General features: G+C 46.6%; 1 protein-coding gene and 1 long non-coding RNA gene across 5 annotated transcripts in view; one reads left to right on the top strand and one right to left on the bottom strand.

The window, feature by feature from the left end:
• CACUL1 (CDK2 associated cullin domain 1) overlaps nt 1-13,048 on the bottom strand; it is a 51,638-nt gene extending 38,590 nt beyond the window's left edge. Inside the window, exons 1-3 of one of the 4 annotated variants that reach the window (XM_021397916.1) lie at nt 12,928-13,048; nt 7,073-7,237; nt 2,775-3,950 (exon numbers count right to left, since the gene is read on the bottom strand). In XM_021397916.1, the coding sequence (XP_021253591.1) occupies nt 2,775-3,075 (301 nt within the window). In that variant the 5' untranslated portion in view covers nt 3,076-3,950; nt 7,073-7,237; nt 12,928-13,048. Of the gene's footprint in view, nt 1-2,774; nt 3,951-7,072; nt 7,238-12,927 lie in introns of those variants that run through there. The other 3 variants (XM_021397914.1, XM_021397915.1, XM_021397913.1) reach the window with 3 other exon arrangements.
• LOC110399348 overlaps nt 8,618-17,552 on the top strand; it is a 63,947-nt gene continuing 55,012 nt past the window's right edge. The window contains exon 1 of the long non-coding RNA XR_002439133.1: nt 8,618-9,643. This is a non-coding gene — a long non-coding RNA (uncharacterized LOC110399348). The remainder of the gene's footprint in view (nt 9,644-17,552) is intronic.

Genomic DNA, 17,552 nt, shown 5'->3' with positions numbered 1-17,552 from the left:
GTCTGTCATTTACTCAGTCAATAAAAATTTAAGGGAGAAAGAAGCAAGACATCCTTAAGAAGCTTTGATTATTTCATCTCAGAAGTGAAATGCATTAAGCTCTACCACTTAATTAGCAATGCTCACTACAACCCTAAAACACTTTGTGCAAGCATAGAAACGTCAGACAGATGCCTGAAAGTGATGGGCGGACCCACAGCCATCGCTGTAGATCCACGCCTTTCTTTTTCTCCTCACTCACACAGCCTGACAAGAGACTTGCTGCACTATGGCACCACGGTTCAGGCAGGGGATGTGGCAAGTGCATGCATTTGCATTACAGCGGCTTTCAATTCTTTTGTTTTTAATGATAGGTTTCTCTGTCTGCACCAAGACTGGTTAGTAAATGTAACGTTACACTCCTTTTTTCCCCTCATCACACTAGTTGTCTATGCAGCCACGTGCAATGCGCACAGCCCCGTGTGCCCATCCAAATAGGACTGGGATTGAATACATTCATATTCACCTTGGTTTGAAAAGGATGAAAAAGGAAAACTGTGCATCCTCCCCACAACTAGGGTATGCTCCCAGTTACCAGCATGGAAGAGGTTTCTCTTAAAGCAATACAAGTTCTTACTTCCTCCTTTATGACCTTTAGGAAACATTTTTCATAGCAGTATTGCTTTACGAATCATTAGCTAGGATTGAATCTAATCAACTGGAAATAGGTTGACTTATAAGTTCACCACAACATGGAAAATTTTCTTAAGTTGCTCTAACTAGAGAAAAAGCTATTAAAGGTGCTACACATCACTACATCTCAGTTCTCAGCCTTATCTGAATCTCAAGGAAGGAGAATTTTACTTGCACCTTCTAGATGGAAACTTCTTTCTAATCTTCTTCCTCCATTAATCTACAAGATGAATTAGACCAGAAAGGGCCCACTAGACAGCATTAGTCTGCAACTAAAATGTGAACAAAAGCTATAAGCTGCAAGTAATTACATACTAAAACAGAAGTGATGGACTTTTTTTTTGCTGTTTTAGAGGAAAAACTCCAGAGGAAGACCAGTATGGGTGTCACTGGAGCTCCAGTTTACCAGAGCACTGCAGGACAACCTGTCCAAAAGGAAGTCTCAGCCTCACAACAGAAGCAAAGAACAGCCCTTCTCTGAAGAACCTCTTCATGCAGCAGAGAGCAGACAACTTTCTTACCAAGCTCAGGACTGACAAGCAGTTTTGCACGTGTATTCTGCCACTGCAAAGACACAGCAGACAGGAGGGGAACAAGCACATGCTGCCTCCCTATTCACCACACATTTACCTCTGAGGAGACCTCTCTCCCTTTATGCATATATGAGAATTAAGCAGAGGAGATCAAAGAGTCTTCTATCAGCATGAGGATGGGAACATGCAGGACCCCTGCTCAGCTCCTGTACTTTCTCCACCCTCACTATCTCAGTGGATTTGTGCTGTTCATATACACACACCACCAACAATAGTTAAAGCTGCAGAAAAGTTCTACTGAATGTAACACCTCGCAGACTTTCGTATTTTACAGGACTCTCAATTTTCTCTTTAAAAATATCTGAATATCAGTAAGACAATTATTGTGTTGGGATATTAATGCTGGGGAAGCAAAACCAAGAAGTCAAAAACCACACACTAAGCAAAATCATGCAGAGCTGCCTCTCCTCCCCCTCATATACATGTTGTGGACTAGCTAGGCAACGACCTTCCCACTTGGGTAAGATCCAAAGTTTGCAAGTATTTTCATTCTGAAATAGAAGGAAAAAGCCCAGCTCTCAACTTCTGAATTGGGAATTGAAGGGCTCGGTTTACCGAGGCCAAGCGCCATTTCTCTGCAGCCTTCCCAAGCATTTACAAGCCACCCCGAGGTACCTGGGGCCCTGACAGCTGGGCAGGCAGCGAGCCAGCAAGCTCAGGGAGTCTGGGAGCCTCGGCTTCAAAGCAGCCGGCCCTGGCAGGGTGCCGAGAGCCACAGAGCTGGGGCTGCAGGGAGCCGGGAGCCTGAACTTCTGGCTTCTGAGCTGCTGGGGAGCTACGCAGGTGAGCTGGCACAGGGAAGAAGAAAAAAGGGCACTTCCCATCAAAATTTCATCATGGCAATTACACAGCTACAGTTCTAGGAATTTATTCGCCAAATCCAAGTTTCCTGAAAGCCATTAGGGAAGAGGGTGTACTTTGCCCAGCGATATGACTGCTAGAAATAAAAGTAAAATCAAAAAGAACAGCAGGAAGACCTTCCCTTCCCTCCGCCTTAGCTCAGCAAAACGGCAGAAAAACGTCTACATTTACCATTGCTGCTAAAAGCTTGATGCAAAAGACGGTTTGAATCTACCTCAGTGAGGAAACACTCACTGCTGCTCTCCCCAGGCCTCTACAGACGCACATCACCCTTTGGGGACGGCTCTGCACCTATTCCCTCTCCCCCAAGCCAACGGGTTTCACGCCAGCCTGCACCATCCCCCGCTGCTAGGGTCAGTTCTCCAGCCAGAAAACTGCAGGAAAGCGCTCCCCAAGTCACAACTCCAGGCCAGGCCACGGGGTCCCGCGGTGCCGACCCACGGCCCGTGTCAGCGCTCGGCAGCCGCGGCACCGCTCGGGAAGGCGCTGCTCCATCCCCCGTAGAGCGCTGGGCGCCGACCCCAGTCCACGAAGCACCTCGCGAAGGCTCCGGACCCCACCCCTGGCCAGCCCCAGCCCCGAAGCTCGCCCACAAGCAATAGCATGGAGGAGGGCGGCGGGCAGCCCCGCCGCCCTGGGCTCACTCACGGAACTTGGAGGTGGAGGCGTTGATGTTGATGGCGGCGGCGATGGCTCCGGGCCCCCCCTTGCCCGCAGCGCCCGCCGGCTCGCAGCCCCTCAGCACGCCGTTGGCCTCGGGCTCCACGGGCAGCAGCGGCGCGGCCGGAGGCCCCGCGGGGCCGCGCAGGAGGCGGTCGCCGAGAGAGGCGGCGGTGGCGGGGCCCAGCAGGTGCCGCACGGCTCCCCAGTTGTTGTGGTTCTGGTCGTCCATCATGGCCTCGCAGCCCCCGCCGCCGCCGCCCTCCTCCTCCATGCTCTCCTCCTCCATACCGCCGCCCCAGACCACGCGGGACGGGGTCAACGCCCGCCACCCATGGCGCCCGCGCTCCTGCCACCGGAGCTCGCTCCGGGCACGGCCCGCGGCCACCGGCACAGCCTGGGAGCCGCGGCGCGACACTTTGCGGCAGGCGGAAGGCGGAAGGAGGCGGAGGGGCCGCGCCGCGGGGCACGCTGGGAAGCGTAGTCCGGAGGGGCCGCGCGGTGATTGGGCCGCGGCGCGGAAGTGGGCGGTGCCGAAGTCACGTGGCTGGGCTGCACGTGGCCGGGCTGTGAGGGGCTGGGGGCTTCTCGGGCAGCAGAAGTAATAAAAGTCTGCTCAGAGAGACACTTAAAGTGTGACTACCTCAGAATTGATTTTCGTTTACAACCGGCTGCTCTGCTGACCGAATGAAAGCGGCAGATTTCCACGTTGTGGATTTTCTTGCTGGCTGAGGGCAGCGCTCGTGGCGGCTGCAGCTCCTCACAGGGGGCGGAGGAGCAGCGCTGAGCTCTGCTCTCTGTGACAGCGACAGGGCCCGAGGGAACGGCCTGGGGCTGTGGCAGGGGAGGGGCGGGGGGGTTAGGGACAGGTTCTGCCCCAGAGGGCAGTGGGAATGGAACAGCTGCCCAGGGCAGTGGGCACGGCCCCGGGATGCAGGGGCTCAGGGAGCGTTCAAACACAGGGTTTGGGTTTGGCTGGGTGTTGCAATTTTCTGATGGTCACAAAGAAACAGAAATAAAGTTTACGTATCTTGGCTTCCAGAAAGACACGTTTGTGCTCTGCTCTCCACCTGCGGAGCAGCTCCCTTGTGCCTCCCACTCACTGCTTCCAGTGACCCTGGAGCAGCTCTCAGGTTGTTTGCCAGCATTCAGGAACACTGTGACCTGAGAAGAAATCAGGAACTTATCAGTAGGGATTTATCTGTGCTTGATTCATTTCAGAAACTCTTACGTTAACATCTAAGAGCAGGATAAAAAAGTAAGAGAGACCCATCTGTTTTGTTTTTTTTTTTTAATTCTATGATTTCTTTTCTGTTTGGTAGCCTTGTGTTGCACACATCAGTTGTTGCCACCTCTGGAGTTTACTGACCAGGTGGGGTTGTTGTTTTTTTTTTTTTTTTTTTTTTTTTTGCCACGCTCTTTAGAGGTACGTTTCCTTTCTAATCCCTTTTGCAACATTCCCTGCACGGTGGCTGCACCCACTGCACTTCCTTGTGGCAGGAGTCCAAAGCAGCTCAGCGAACGCTTGGCTGCGGCGTTCTCTGTACGGTCTCCTCTGTTGCCTTGTGCAACAAGCTGTCTCATCTTACAAATCAAACAAGGAGCCCTTTCTTGCCTCCCATAAGGCAAATGAGAAGCTGAAACAGTCATCTCTGGCTCACGCTATTTAAGCACATGACTGCATGCCGATAAAGGCGCTATCAAATATTTCGTCATTAATGAAGCGCTTGTTTCTGCATGCACCTCACAGACTCGTCCGCACTGTTTCCTCTTTTCCTCGTCAGCATGTGAAGATCTGAATTATGTTTAAATACAGGCTTTGCAAAATAATATTTTGCAGTAGCGCAGCTGTAATTATTTTCAGTATTAATTGGCAATGCCACGCATGGTTCTGACGAGCTTCTTGAGTGTCCTCACATCTCCATAAAATCCCTGGAGACTTAAGGCTTGCAATGAGCTCATCAGCAGACTCTAATGCTTTAGCCCACAGAGTAACATGCAGATGTCAGACCAGCAGCGGTGCTTTAGTTTCAGACTCCTGAATCATATTTAATTATCTAGACAAATGTCATTATTAAATCTTCATAACCATTTTTTTTTTTTTTAAGAGTGCTTTTGATAATCAGGTCACAGTCGCAGGCCGTGTTACAGTTTAAAAAGGAAGATCGAGGTGTCCTAACAGTATCCATAGAAAGTGTGAGTCATTACAAAAGTAGTATTTTTTACACAGAAATGTGTAGAAATAAGGCGACAAGGGAGCTTCTCCACCTAGGCTCTCGGAAGCAGGCTGTGACACTTGCTCCTGCTGGCTGTTTAACTTTTGTGTAATTTCAGTTTTATATGAACAGCCGTATCACTCAGGTATGGGTATATTCTTCTTCCTCATATACTTGTGATTCTAAACACGATTGCCACAAGCAGATATCCCTGAGCAGCTGTCACTGCACTCCATGTGAGAGCTGGGTGCATGGAGGCAGCAGGTAAGTGGTATATGAAACTTGTTAGTGTGCGATACACAGGTTGTTTTATTCCCTGCTAAACGTGATGACATAGATACAATCCTTCTTATTTTAAAATAGACTGGCTTTTCCTTATTTCACAATCACCCAGCCCACTGAGGTCAACAAGAAAGCTTTCAATGAGTTAAATGGAATTTCAATCAAGTCCTAGCACAGCATGTGAAGTGTCTCCCAGATTTATAGCTTTGGTCATAAACACCATAAGAAAAGAGAAAATACTTCCGAGAAACAAGTGTGTCCATTACTGCAATACGGACTGTGGTGAGAGCGCATTTCTTTGGCTGTATACAGTCTGCAAATGTGGTCTGTCTCATTATCATAGAATCATAGAATGGCCTGAGTTGAAAATGACCATAATGACCATCTAGTTTCAACCCCCCTGCTGAGTGCAGGGTTGCCAGCCACTAGACCAGGCTGCCCAGAGCCACATCCAGCCTTGCCTTGAATGCCTCCACGGATGGGGCATCCGCAAACCTCCTTGGGCAACCTGTTCTAGTGCATCACCACCCTCTGGGTGAAAAAGTTCCCCCTAATATCCACAATAAACCTGCCCTGTCTTAGTTTAAAACCAGTCCCCTTTATCACTATCCACCCTCATAAACAATTGTTCCCCCTCCTGTTTATATGCTCCCTTCAAGGCCACTATGAGGTCTCCCCGGAGCCTTCTCTTCTCCAAGCAAAACAAGCCCAGTTCCCTCAACCTTTCTTCACAGGAGAGGTGCTCCAGCCCTCTGATCATCCTAGTGGACCTCCTCTGGACCCGTTCCAAGAGCTCCACGCTATATTGCAACCTCTTAGTTGGCCACTGGCTAGAAAAAGAAACATCTTATGTGACAAGTCCTTGGAACTAAAGGCTGCAGACACATTTTTATCAGCAGCATTGATTTCTGAGAGTTCAGAAGGAATCACAGCACAAACTGAAATCGGCTGCATGAAGAGAAATCATCCTTGCCATCTTCCACAGGCAGAAGAATGCGCAGGAACCAGTGTATTTGGCACACAAGGAAATCACCGCTTTGTGTTCCCCGTGCAGCAGGACTGTGCCTGTGCCATCCGTGGGAGCGGCCAGAGTGCAGCACAGTGCGAGCTGCTGGGCAAAGCCAGGTACAGCTGTGATGTGCCGGACATATAGGCAAGTTCCTTCTGCACAAAGCCAAGTGGAAATGCAGAGCAGAACGCATTCACACCTCGCATTGAATATTAATGGAAGGTGTTGACTGAACAGAAATGAAATTTCAGATTGTCAGGGACAAACAGGAAGAGATGCACGGCTTCATCTGGCTTCGTCTCTGTGTTCTGACAGGATGAGAAAATATCACCAGGAAACTCCAACAAAGCCACAGGAGACACAGTGTTCTGCTCGCAGTTACTCTGGGTGCATATGCAAAACCTCAGAAGGATGATGTGCATGAGGGTGAATGGGAGCTTTGCATTAGATATATGTGCATACCTGCCCCTGTCCTTCAGCAAGTAAGGCTGTGCTCCTCCTCTCCAGCCATGCAATGAGAACAGGACCCAGAATGCATGAAGCTCTTTATAAAGCAGGCACGCTTTCCAGCCAGCTCCCTTTTCTCTGCCCACCCACCAGCGTCAGCAACACTTTGGGAGTACAGTGACCGAAGCACTATAACCACAGAGATTTTTTCCAGCTTCTCCACTAGTGGTCACCTTCCCTGCACGATCTGTGCTTGACGGCAGGGCCCTGCCTGCACTAAGGGGCACCCATCCCACCAGCCTCTGCCCTTTTGCCCAGGAGCTCCGTCTCACCTCAGGGTTTGTGCCTCAGCCCTTGCCGGTGCAGTGCTGTGTGTGACATCACCTCTCACTGCCAGCTCTTTGCTTGCTACTTTCTCTCTTCCTCAAAACCTCTTAGAATTATTTCTCAGTCTGCATCTCTCAGTTCCTGGAGGTGAGGGTGACTCCAGAATTGTCCTGGAAAACAGGCAGAATAGAGAGTGAAGGAAGATGGAAGGATGGGTGGGAGATGTATCCTGTAATTTTATGGCACTTGTTACAGCACTGATACAAAGCACAATTCTTTTGGCATAATCACGCTGAAAGCATTTTTGTGGCATGTGATATGAGCTAATCCTCTAACTATGAGCACAGCCAGGCTATTCTGTTCCATCAACCAGTATCGAAGTAATGCTTATTCATTTGATTATTTCTCAAGGCTCTAGTCAGCCAGTGCCATGTGTCTGGACCACTCTACAAGCAACAGAAAGGACTCTGTTCCTCCCTTTACCAAACCAACTGCACACCTCTTGTACCCAGCAACCAACACAGAGTGGGAGGTACCTTGTGGACATAGTGCACAAATAACGTGGAGAAAATTCCTGCCACCAGGGAAGGCTCCAAGCTTGCAAAAGATCCTGGCACAGCACAGGGCACAAGGAGGGAAACAGGCATGGCTCTTGGCCGACCGGGCAGGGACAGAAAGTAGTAAAACCCTTTGCTAATGCCCCACTCAGAGCTGCAGCATGCCCTGTGAGTGTGTGTGCAATTAGACAAAAATAAGGCTTTGGTGGTATGTGAAGTATTCATTGCAGCTAATAGCACGCTGGCAGTTCGGGCTTGTTCAGATGTTTCATGATGGCACTGAATTAAAACCTCTCGGCCAGGGGCTCTGAGCCATTGCCACTGGGAGCTCCCAGGGCAGCACCACTCACTGTTCTCCCAGGAATGGGCTTAGGAACACAGCGTGGTGCAACACAGCAGAAGGATGCAGGTCAATTCACTGAGGTATTAATGTCAGCACGCTCCCCCGGGGCTGGCAGGGCTGTGCAGGTCATTACCCACACACACTTACGGGCTATCATTTGGCAATAAACACAACGGCCCCAGTTTTATTAATGCAAAAAGAAGAAACAAAGCAGCATGTACATTTTCTGCTGTTTCATCTTGTTTTCCCATTTGACTTGCTCCATTATCTCCTGGTAATCTTCCGCCTTCCTACGTCTCCACGCGTGTGTGCAGCCCATTGTGAGCTCTCTGAAAGCACAGCATTTAGCACACAAGTGCTGCTGGACTGAAAGCAAAGGGAAACTCGAGCCTCCTCAGAGTGGATTTGTTCATTATATCATTAAGCAGTTCATTTCTTTCTCACAGTGTATTCAGGGAATAAGCAGGAGTCTGTGAAAATTGCCATACCAGCACAATAAATCTCAGTAACAGAATGCATCAGGCAACATTTTCTGAGAGCCTAACAATGGTTGTTTGCTATGATTTGGTTGTGCTTCAATTCTTTGATCCAGGTTCTTCCTCTTTTCGCTTCTTCAGCAGTGTGTTCAAATATGAAGCTGTATTGGGTGCAAAAGCATGACAATTTTGGTCATTTTTTGAAAAAAAAGGTTAAAAGGATTTTAGTGTTAACTGATGCCAGTACGATTTTTGCAGCAGTGAGCACTCTTTTTTAAAATGGACATTACCAGTACGCTTAGGCATAAAGATTAGGAGAAGTATGGGAGTTTCCACTCACAAGAGTGAAAACTCCTTCCTTGTGGGCTGTCCCCAGGTGCGTGTAACAGCAGCTGTGTGCTGCTACCGAGAACTATCAGTGTCACAACACGCTCTGGTTTGACTTTTTTTTGTTCCCCAAAATAAGCATTAAAGAACAAACAAACAGCAGTATAAGGCCTAAGGGCAGCTCATCCTGTAAAATTCATCCTGTCATTCGCCTAGAGGTGGAGCCAGTCATCTGCAGGGCTCATACACGGAGGAGTGACGTTTTCTGAGTAATAAAGCAGGAAAAACGAAAGCATCTCAGTCAGGTATTTGCCTGAATAATGGCTGGATGATACCTGTGCAATAGCCACAGGAGAACTTTTGGGAAGGAGACTGGGATGGAGGGGGGAAGGAAGAATCCTTGCACAAACAAAACCAATGTATAAAGAGGAAGAGAAGGAGACCAGCTCCGCTGCAGACTAATGCCTTCCATACCAAGCTCTCCTAATGATTAGTCCTGCAAATTGCTTTTAAGCTTTAGGCAGCACTTCTCTTGCTGTTTCAAAAATAGGTCTTTTTAGGACGTTTTGATCAGGTAATAGGAAAGCTGACTGCATCACATCTTTCACTCGCTTTCACATCTAAGACTTTCTGAAAAACAATCTGGGCACCTCATACCCAGCTGGCAGAGCCATCAGGATGCAGCAGCAGCAGGACTGGCACCTATCTTTGTTTCATGTTAGGTCGTGACTCTTAAATTCTCTGTTCCTGGTATTTTCTCTGGAAGCAGAAAAACAGTATCCATGGTTCCCCCTGCTGGATTGTAACGCATGCATTCACCGGGTCTGTTTTAAACTGGATCATTTTCCGTAACTAAGAAGACAGGAAATGCAGGTCTGTTAAAATTTTTTCCTTTATTAAGATGGTGTGCTGGGGAAGGCTCTAATGGCAGTCTGTGGTTATCATAGTGATTGCCTGGTTTCTTGTTCTGCTTTTGATTCAGTACTCAGAGGAGGCTTTCCCCACATTCTGTGGGATCTGCTGCCACTTCCCACTTTCCCTTCTGCATTGGTCAGGTTTAAAAGTCAGCAGTTGCTCTGATCGCTTCCAAAATCTCAAACTGGGAAATAGTGGAGGGTGAAAGGGCTAACACAAATGAAGGATGTTTTACAGACAAACTTAAAAATAAGAAACGTGAGAGATTATAGTGTTATTAGTCAAGGAACAAAGGCACCAGCCCCTCACCATTGTGATTACTGTAATTACCAGAGCAGCAAGTGGTCCTATCTTAATCAGACTTCACAGTCAGTGCTCCAGCTTCATCCTCCCAGATCAGTACAGGGCTTTGGCATCATTCACCACTGAAAATCTTGTCCTGCCTGTTTTGATTTTTTTCTTCCCACTTCTTCACTTATTTCTCCTCTTCAGCCCTGTTTGTTTGTGTCTTGGTCTTCACTTTCTCTTTTTCAGAAGGGACATTACTAATACAGAACCCAGGCTCTGTTTTAGTCCCAGGCTTAACTTTCTCTCCTCCTGCCTTCCTTCTGGCAGTACAATCTCAACACAGCAGACCATACATTCAACTTCTAAGAGGACTTTTAATTTCTCTCCCAGCTCACCGACTTACCTCCATCCCTTGACTGTTTTTTGGGCACAGACCCACCACCCCCTCCGGGTACTGCCCTGCTTAGGTTCCACATCTCATATCCTGGCATTCTTGGGGATGGAGGAACACTTTGGCACAGCCTCTCTCAGCCATCTGAAGATGCAGCTCTCCTGACAGATTCTTTCCCCTTTCCTCATTACAGTGATATTTTTTTGTTCACATTCTCTCTACAAATGCAGTTGTGTTCCACTCTTATCCATCAAGCTGACCATGTTATTAAACCACATCAACTCCATTTGACTTTTCTTTCTGGATCCCCTTTTCCAGCACATCAAACAGAAGCTTTTGAAGCTTCACTGTCAAGGTTCTTTAGGATCTAATTCTCATCTTTCATTAAGTATCAAGAAAGCAACTCTGTCCTTCATTCCGCTCATGATAAGAGCCCTTATCTCCCTCTTAAAACATTCAGGCAGGCATGTCTATGCTTTCTGCCATGCAGCTATATCTGCAAATCTATCCTCATTATCCTCAAAATTCTCCTTTGACGTTATGTCAATAAAATCCTTAAGTGCTGGGCTGTGAGCGTGCTGGAACCACGTGACAAACAGTGCCTAATGATTCTTTGCCTCCCTGTCTGGCTCTGTCCGTTCATTAGCTCCTGTTTGATAGCAAGAACTCAGGCTCCAGAGGACAGACATTGGCTTTCTCTTTCACAGCCCCTACCACCATGGGGGTCTTGAACCATGGCCAGCTGCTGTGTTACGACAGTGAGGGAATAAATTGATCCGTGGTCTTATTTCATCAAAACTATGCTTCACAATTCACCCTGATGGATAACATACTTGTCCCAGTGAGCTAGCAAATGCTTTATTGAAGCCTAATTCTAATTTCATGTCAGAACGAACATGAAGTCCCGATGGCACATAAAGAGAACAGTGACAAAAACATGGAAAAGCATTCCTGGGATATATGATACGTAAAATATTTTTAATTCTGACCTTTACTTCCGTCAAGTAATTGTCTCTAACCTCTGATAGACATTTTCAGGCAATGAGAGCAGAAGGAGAGCAATGCTTTTATACAATTCCTAAAACACCAGCACCTTGAAGTCAAACCAAAATTAAGAGGCAATACTCTTTCCTATTAATGCACTAAAAGTGTTTTTCTGTTAGACAACAACTTCTAAGTCATATTTCTTTTCCAGGGCAATTTTTGCTGGCAGAACAATAGTGGCATCAGAGCTATCATAGTACTCCTGATGCTTTACATGGCAAACTCTACAGGTTTTACATGTGCACAGGCCTAGAACAAGGGGCTTCACTTTTAAACAGCTTAATTCATTGGGGCTATTTCTTTGATATATACCAGTTAAAGATGTTTAAGGAAAAAGGATCAAAGTCAAAAGGAAGATAGTACTGAACAACAAAGTGAATAGAAAGCAATGCAGGAGCAAATATATACAAAATAAACTTTATTTACAGTGAATAATTGGGCATAGGAAAATAACAAACAAATCACTTCTTATGTGTATTCATTAGTGTGGCTCCAGGCATGGGAAACTCTTACTACAGAACTTGCTGCTACAGCACATAATTAAGAAAAGCACGAGGACTGCTTCCTATTGCAGCAAGGAACCTCAGCTGAATCTCACCATCTTTCATACAGCTTTCATCCACATTTCTCTGCTGAGGTGTAATGAGGATGAGCATACTGTAAGTGAGCTTTTATGTGCTGCCTTCCTGAAAAGGTTAACTTCTATGCAGAAACAAATAAAATAGATCTCAATGGAGGAACTGGCTGGACTATACAAACAAAATTCTATAGTCAGTGAGCTGTTACTTAAAAGGAAAAAAGGCAGCAAGAAGCCTCTCAAGTGGGACAGCATCACAGGCAGGAAATGACTCTGAGCTCCCCTTAAAGATTTCTTTTTTAAGTGAAAGAGGTGAAGAAAAGCCCATGAGGCAAAAATAAGGGGAATTAGGTCAGATTCTGAGCTCATCCCTCAGTGTAAATGCAGCACATCTCCAGCTCATACAGTTCCAAAATCATTTGAAGCAATTGTTTTCAAGTCAAACTCCCATCCCCACGTTTTTGTTTTTGTTTTTTTTCCACTGGGGCAGAAATAGCCCCTCGTTATTTACCCTCTGTGTCAGGGCTTTGCAGCAGCTGCCCCTATGAGGCAGTGAGCTCAGCTTGCTGCATCTGCTTTCAATGCACGCACCAGGACCATGTTTTCTCCATTGCATTCACCTGTCAAATGTTGTTTAAGAGAACAGGCTTCAGACAATGCTAAGAAATGCTGCATCTAATCCACAGGGCTGTTCTGTGCTTATAATTCAGTGTGTTCATGAGCAGTCATGAAAAGCTTATGGAACACGTTGCAACAAACCAATGCTGCTAATCTGTATTTATGAGTTGCATGTCAGAAAGTAGCTGGCTGATAAGATTTTAATTTCAAATAAACTGTTCCCATGGACCCAAACATACCAAATTTCTGCCAAAAAGTTAAGTAGAGAAACCTCCGTGCTCTTTTTCCAAACGCTGAGTACTGTGATATCCCTGGGAAACTTACCTCAAATGTGTCCCCAGAGCCATGCCCAGTCCCTGCACAGTGTGAGTCCCCTCCACGCTGGCAGCGAGGCTCAGGAGCAACTGAACTGGGTGCAACTTCTGTCCCTCCCCACCTCCACCTTGGTGCGCTGCTCTCATCAGGAACAGAACCTGGTGCGTGAGTCAAAAGAGAAGCATTTGGGACAGGTGCCTGCTCTGAGCAAGCAGGAGCAGGATTGTGCCACAGCTCATGCAGCATGGAGGTAGCACCCTTCCTTTTATAACAGCTTGTGACAAGATCCCAGGGTACCTGGGCTGCCATGCACAAGTTGTTCCTCCCATGATGCTTGCCAGAAAATCACTCTGGCTTTTTCCATCGCCCAGATGAAGCTTAGCCTAGTGCAAGCAGAATGGCAGTGCTGAAAGGGACCACCCCATCTTTGCCATTTGTTATCTGCTCTGTCTGGAAACCCAGCACCAGGGCCCCGGTAAGCCAGGCTCTTGAGAGGGCAGTGATCTAGCAACAAACCTCTACTCTGCCCCATGTCCTGAGCAGCTGCTGGACAGGACAAAAGCAACAACCCAGGTGACTGGGGAGCTCTCCATGTTATTTATCTATTTCCACACCCTCACTGTTCTGAAGCAGCAGATTCTTGGTTCCTTTATGAACGCGTGCACTGAGACTCGAGTCAATGGCAACTGCATATGGTGGTTTGTGTCCCTTTATGCCATATCTGCATCTTCATCTTTAAAAAGTAGAAAGAGCAGCCAGTCCAAACTGGAATTCAACTGGCTTCATGTTGAAAAGGGGAGAATTCCCTTGAAGAGGTGCGTATTCAGCCTCAGCTTTGTTCAGCACCACCTCCTGAATAGCAGGGATCACATTTGAAAGGTATGTTCTTTTGAGCAGCTCCTGAATAGGAAAAACTGTAGGAGACTGCTGCACGTTTTTACAAAGGGAGAATATGCTCTTCTCCACTTACTGATCGCATACTCAAAGAGCACCGAATTCACCTCCTGCAGGTGCCAGGCTCTGAGAACAAAACAGCATGTAAAAAGAAAAAATGGATATTCCGGTAACTATGGAGAAGCTAAAAATTTGTTTTTTTTCTAGGTCACTGAAAACAGGCAAAACACAGGAAATGTTTTCTGTTTCATTCCCCTCCCCTCCCTACTCCCCCCAGAGCATGAATCGTTTTATGCTGTGATTCATTGAAAGCTTCTCCTACCTTGCTGAATACTGAAAGAGAATGTAATTGCTTTTTCCATATACCGATGATGATGAGAGAGACCAAGAGACATTTTTTACATAAATGTAAAAGCATTTTTACAAAAAAAAGCAATATGCCATTCATTGAAATTACTCCTGCGTGAAGCCGGGGAGTTTCTAGTGTAAGTGACATCTTCTCAGAGCACGTACTGAAAGGAGGGCAGATAAATAGAAATTGTCTCCTCCTACTTCTACACAACACAGCAAGCCCTACTTTGCAGTTTAACAAAATCTACCTTCTCTTTCCCCATAGGAGCTGCAGTTTTGTTGCAATACAGCTTGTGTGTACATATATGTGTATATAATAACGTCATTATATCTCTATATACCGACTATGTATGTATTAATAGAAATGTGCTGTCCATTAGTTCAGCTGTGACTTTATCATTCCTACTGAAATATTTAATTGTTTATAACTCTTCACGCTTTGAGTGTATAGATTTTGAAAATATTTGGCTAAATGTACACCATTTGCTCCACCACTGCGATCAACAAATAGAAGGAGGATAGGTTGAAGGGATGTTGTTCAACAATGAAGGTTTGTAATTAGGGGCTGTGCCCAGTGCAGGGAGCAGTGGACTCTCTGATACAAGGATCCTCTCTCAGTAAATCAATGGGTGATGCATTCCGGCTCCCAACACAGTGGTCCTTTCCAGCTCGGAGGACTTCTAGAAGTGCTCCCTGCTGACAGCATGCTCTCCCCACCACTGTCTGGCATCCATCAGCAGCAGACCTGCTAGACCCCCAGGGCATTCATTCCAGCATACTTTGCATCCCGTGAAATCCCAGAGCTCGCATGCAGCTGAAGTAATGGTATGCCCTCAGTCAACAGCAATTTGTTCACTGTCGGTTCACTCCCTGCGAGAAAGGCATCACCCAGCAGCACAGCCCAAAGCACATCACACAGGGGTGCACAGCTGGGGGATAAAAGTGATAAAAGTGAACTTGCACTTGTTTTTAAAGCACCAAACACTTACAGAGTCAGAGACATCCCTTTGGCTGGGATACACCTAGCTGTACAGCAAATGCAGCACATCAATTGCTGATGTTATCAAAGGAAATAACATTTCCAGCCGCATGGGAAATATGTCAGCAAAACAAATGGATTCAAATAAACAGCAGCAGAAGGCACATAGAAATATTGATTCATGGCTTTTTATCCTCTGTCCTTTTCAAATGGTCCCTTTCCAGCACTCAAAGTGCTGTGATAAACACCTCCTCCCCTTCCCGTATTCTTGACTATTGAAAATACACTTTGTGTGATTTTCTGAGCAGGGAGAAATGGGGAAAGAAACCGAGAGACCTATACTTTTTGGTGATTTAGGTTTTGAGCATTAGCCATTTTGACCAGCTGCATCAGTCCCTGCTTTGCACAATTCCCTAACAGAACGGTGGTTGATACGTATCAAGGTGCTTCTTGGTTAAGGCAAGGTATTTAAGAAAAATAATGAATAAGTGTCATTAACAAAAGAACATCAGTTGAAATGCATCCAAGGAAACAAGACCAAAACCACGATAAAGAGAGCAACGGAACAAACTGGAAAAGTCATTGCCACTCAGATAGGTCACTTATTGAAGTCCAACCTAAACCAAACCTGAAAATTAGTTATCTGTAGCTTTGGAGAGGAGATGAGAGGTCACCCGACCGGGTTTGTGTGATGGACAGCCCCATCACAAAACCAATTACTATCGGTACTAGCAAAGGACGATGCAGGGTTGCAGCTGTGGTTAATCCATTCAAAACATTTGTTAAAAAAACAATTGTTCTGCTCGTTTTTGGACTCAAGTTCACTTCCACGAGTTCATTTGTGCCACCTAACAATGCAAGCACAGAAAAGATGTGCAAATGTTTTTCTGTTAGTGAATGATCATTTTTGGGCTTTGTTGGTAGGAATGTTGGTGTAATTTGTGAATAAAGGGTTTATTATAGTGGGAAAAAACGGATATTCAAGCCCACATCACAGAGCAGTGAAAGAGAGAAGCCAAACTTGTGTATCCCCTCTTCTCAGCCATCCACAGGCTGATTTAATAACAAGTTTTTAATCACAGATTTCAACTGTGGGCATACAGATTGCTTTTTGTGCAAACTCTTCCTAGGAATTACAAGTGTGGGAGGGCCCTAAGAGCCTGGGCAGCCAAGCTGGAGCTCAGGGCTCATCTGAGAGGCAGAAAAGGAAACTTCAGCTTCTCCAGGGGACTGCTCACAGCACTTCAGCTCCTTATATTGCCAACAGAGAAATAAGTCGGATACCTAAGAAAACTAGCTTGTAAGCACTCTCTCATGTACAAAAATATATCATCTGAAAATTCTTATGTAACTCTAAATATTAGTTCTCTCTGCAAATAAGCAATAGAACTTCCCACAGAAGCATTTAAGCTCCATCTCTTTTCATGACACTTTATTTAGTGTCCTGGCTTGTTGTTTGTACAGAAATGAGACGATGCCATTTAGCTCATCAGCCAGTGATGGCAGTGGAAACCTGTAACCCAGCTCACTCTGCAGAAAGAATGTTGGCTCCAGAATACAGGCACAGTCAGTGCTGGAGGACATGGGAAGCCGAGCATCCCTCCAAGCACGTGGTCAGACCCATCCCATACCCTTTGGGAAGGCTTGTGACTGCCTTCCTCTTCCTGAGCTCCTTCTCTTGTTTAGCAAACCTCATCTCACCATCTATCTCAGCCACACGTGCCCTCGGGTACTTTTCAAACTAAACACCCCGGCTGATTTCCAGGGCCCTACCTGGGAAGTGCAGGATTACTAAGCTCAAAGGAACCCATATGAGCAAGGTGCAGGTGCTGAAGGCATATTCAGGCATGGCTTCCTGCAGACTGATGAGGATTTTGTCTGAGGACAGACTGACAGCTCTGTCCCCCTGCCACTTCATGTAGACACATCTCAGGACTGTGCAGCCTCTATGCAGGAGAGAGGGGACACCTGAAGGAGAGGTCTCCACCTTAGGGACCATCCCCTCCACTGTCACATTGTCATGGGAAGGTGATGCAATCTCCATGAGGAAGGCTTCAGAACTTGGAGACAGCTCAGAGCCCACTCCACCCTTTGTGGTCTAATATTTGAGGATGAACACTCTAGCTGTGATTTATTCAGTTCTCCAGCTGAAGATCGGGAGGGCTTTCAGCAGAAGAGGAAAAAGAATGGATCTAAGTCACACTCCCTTTGTCCAAGCCACTGGCAGCCCTGCCAGAACTTACGTGCTTCTGAGGCAAAGCTGAGCCAGCTCCCAAGAAACACCCTGCCTGTCCAGGCTATGGGGTGGAGAGGCACCTGAGCATCCTGCCACAGGCAGGATAAGTGCATGCATGTATAAATACAAGGAAGGTTCAGATCTCCAGGAGTAGCTTTGTTTACAGATGGACCC

This window comes from Numida meleagris, chromosome 5, assembly GCF_002078875.1.
Source record: "Numida meleagris isolate 19003 breed g44 Domestic line chromosome 5, NumMel1.0, whole genome shotgun sequence".
Taxonomy (NCBI): Eukaryota; Metazoa; Chordata; class Aves; order Galliformes; family Numididae; genus Numida; species Numida meleagris.
This window is presented reverse-complemented; position numbering and strand designations above follow the sequence as displayed.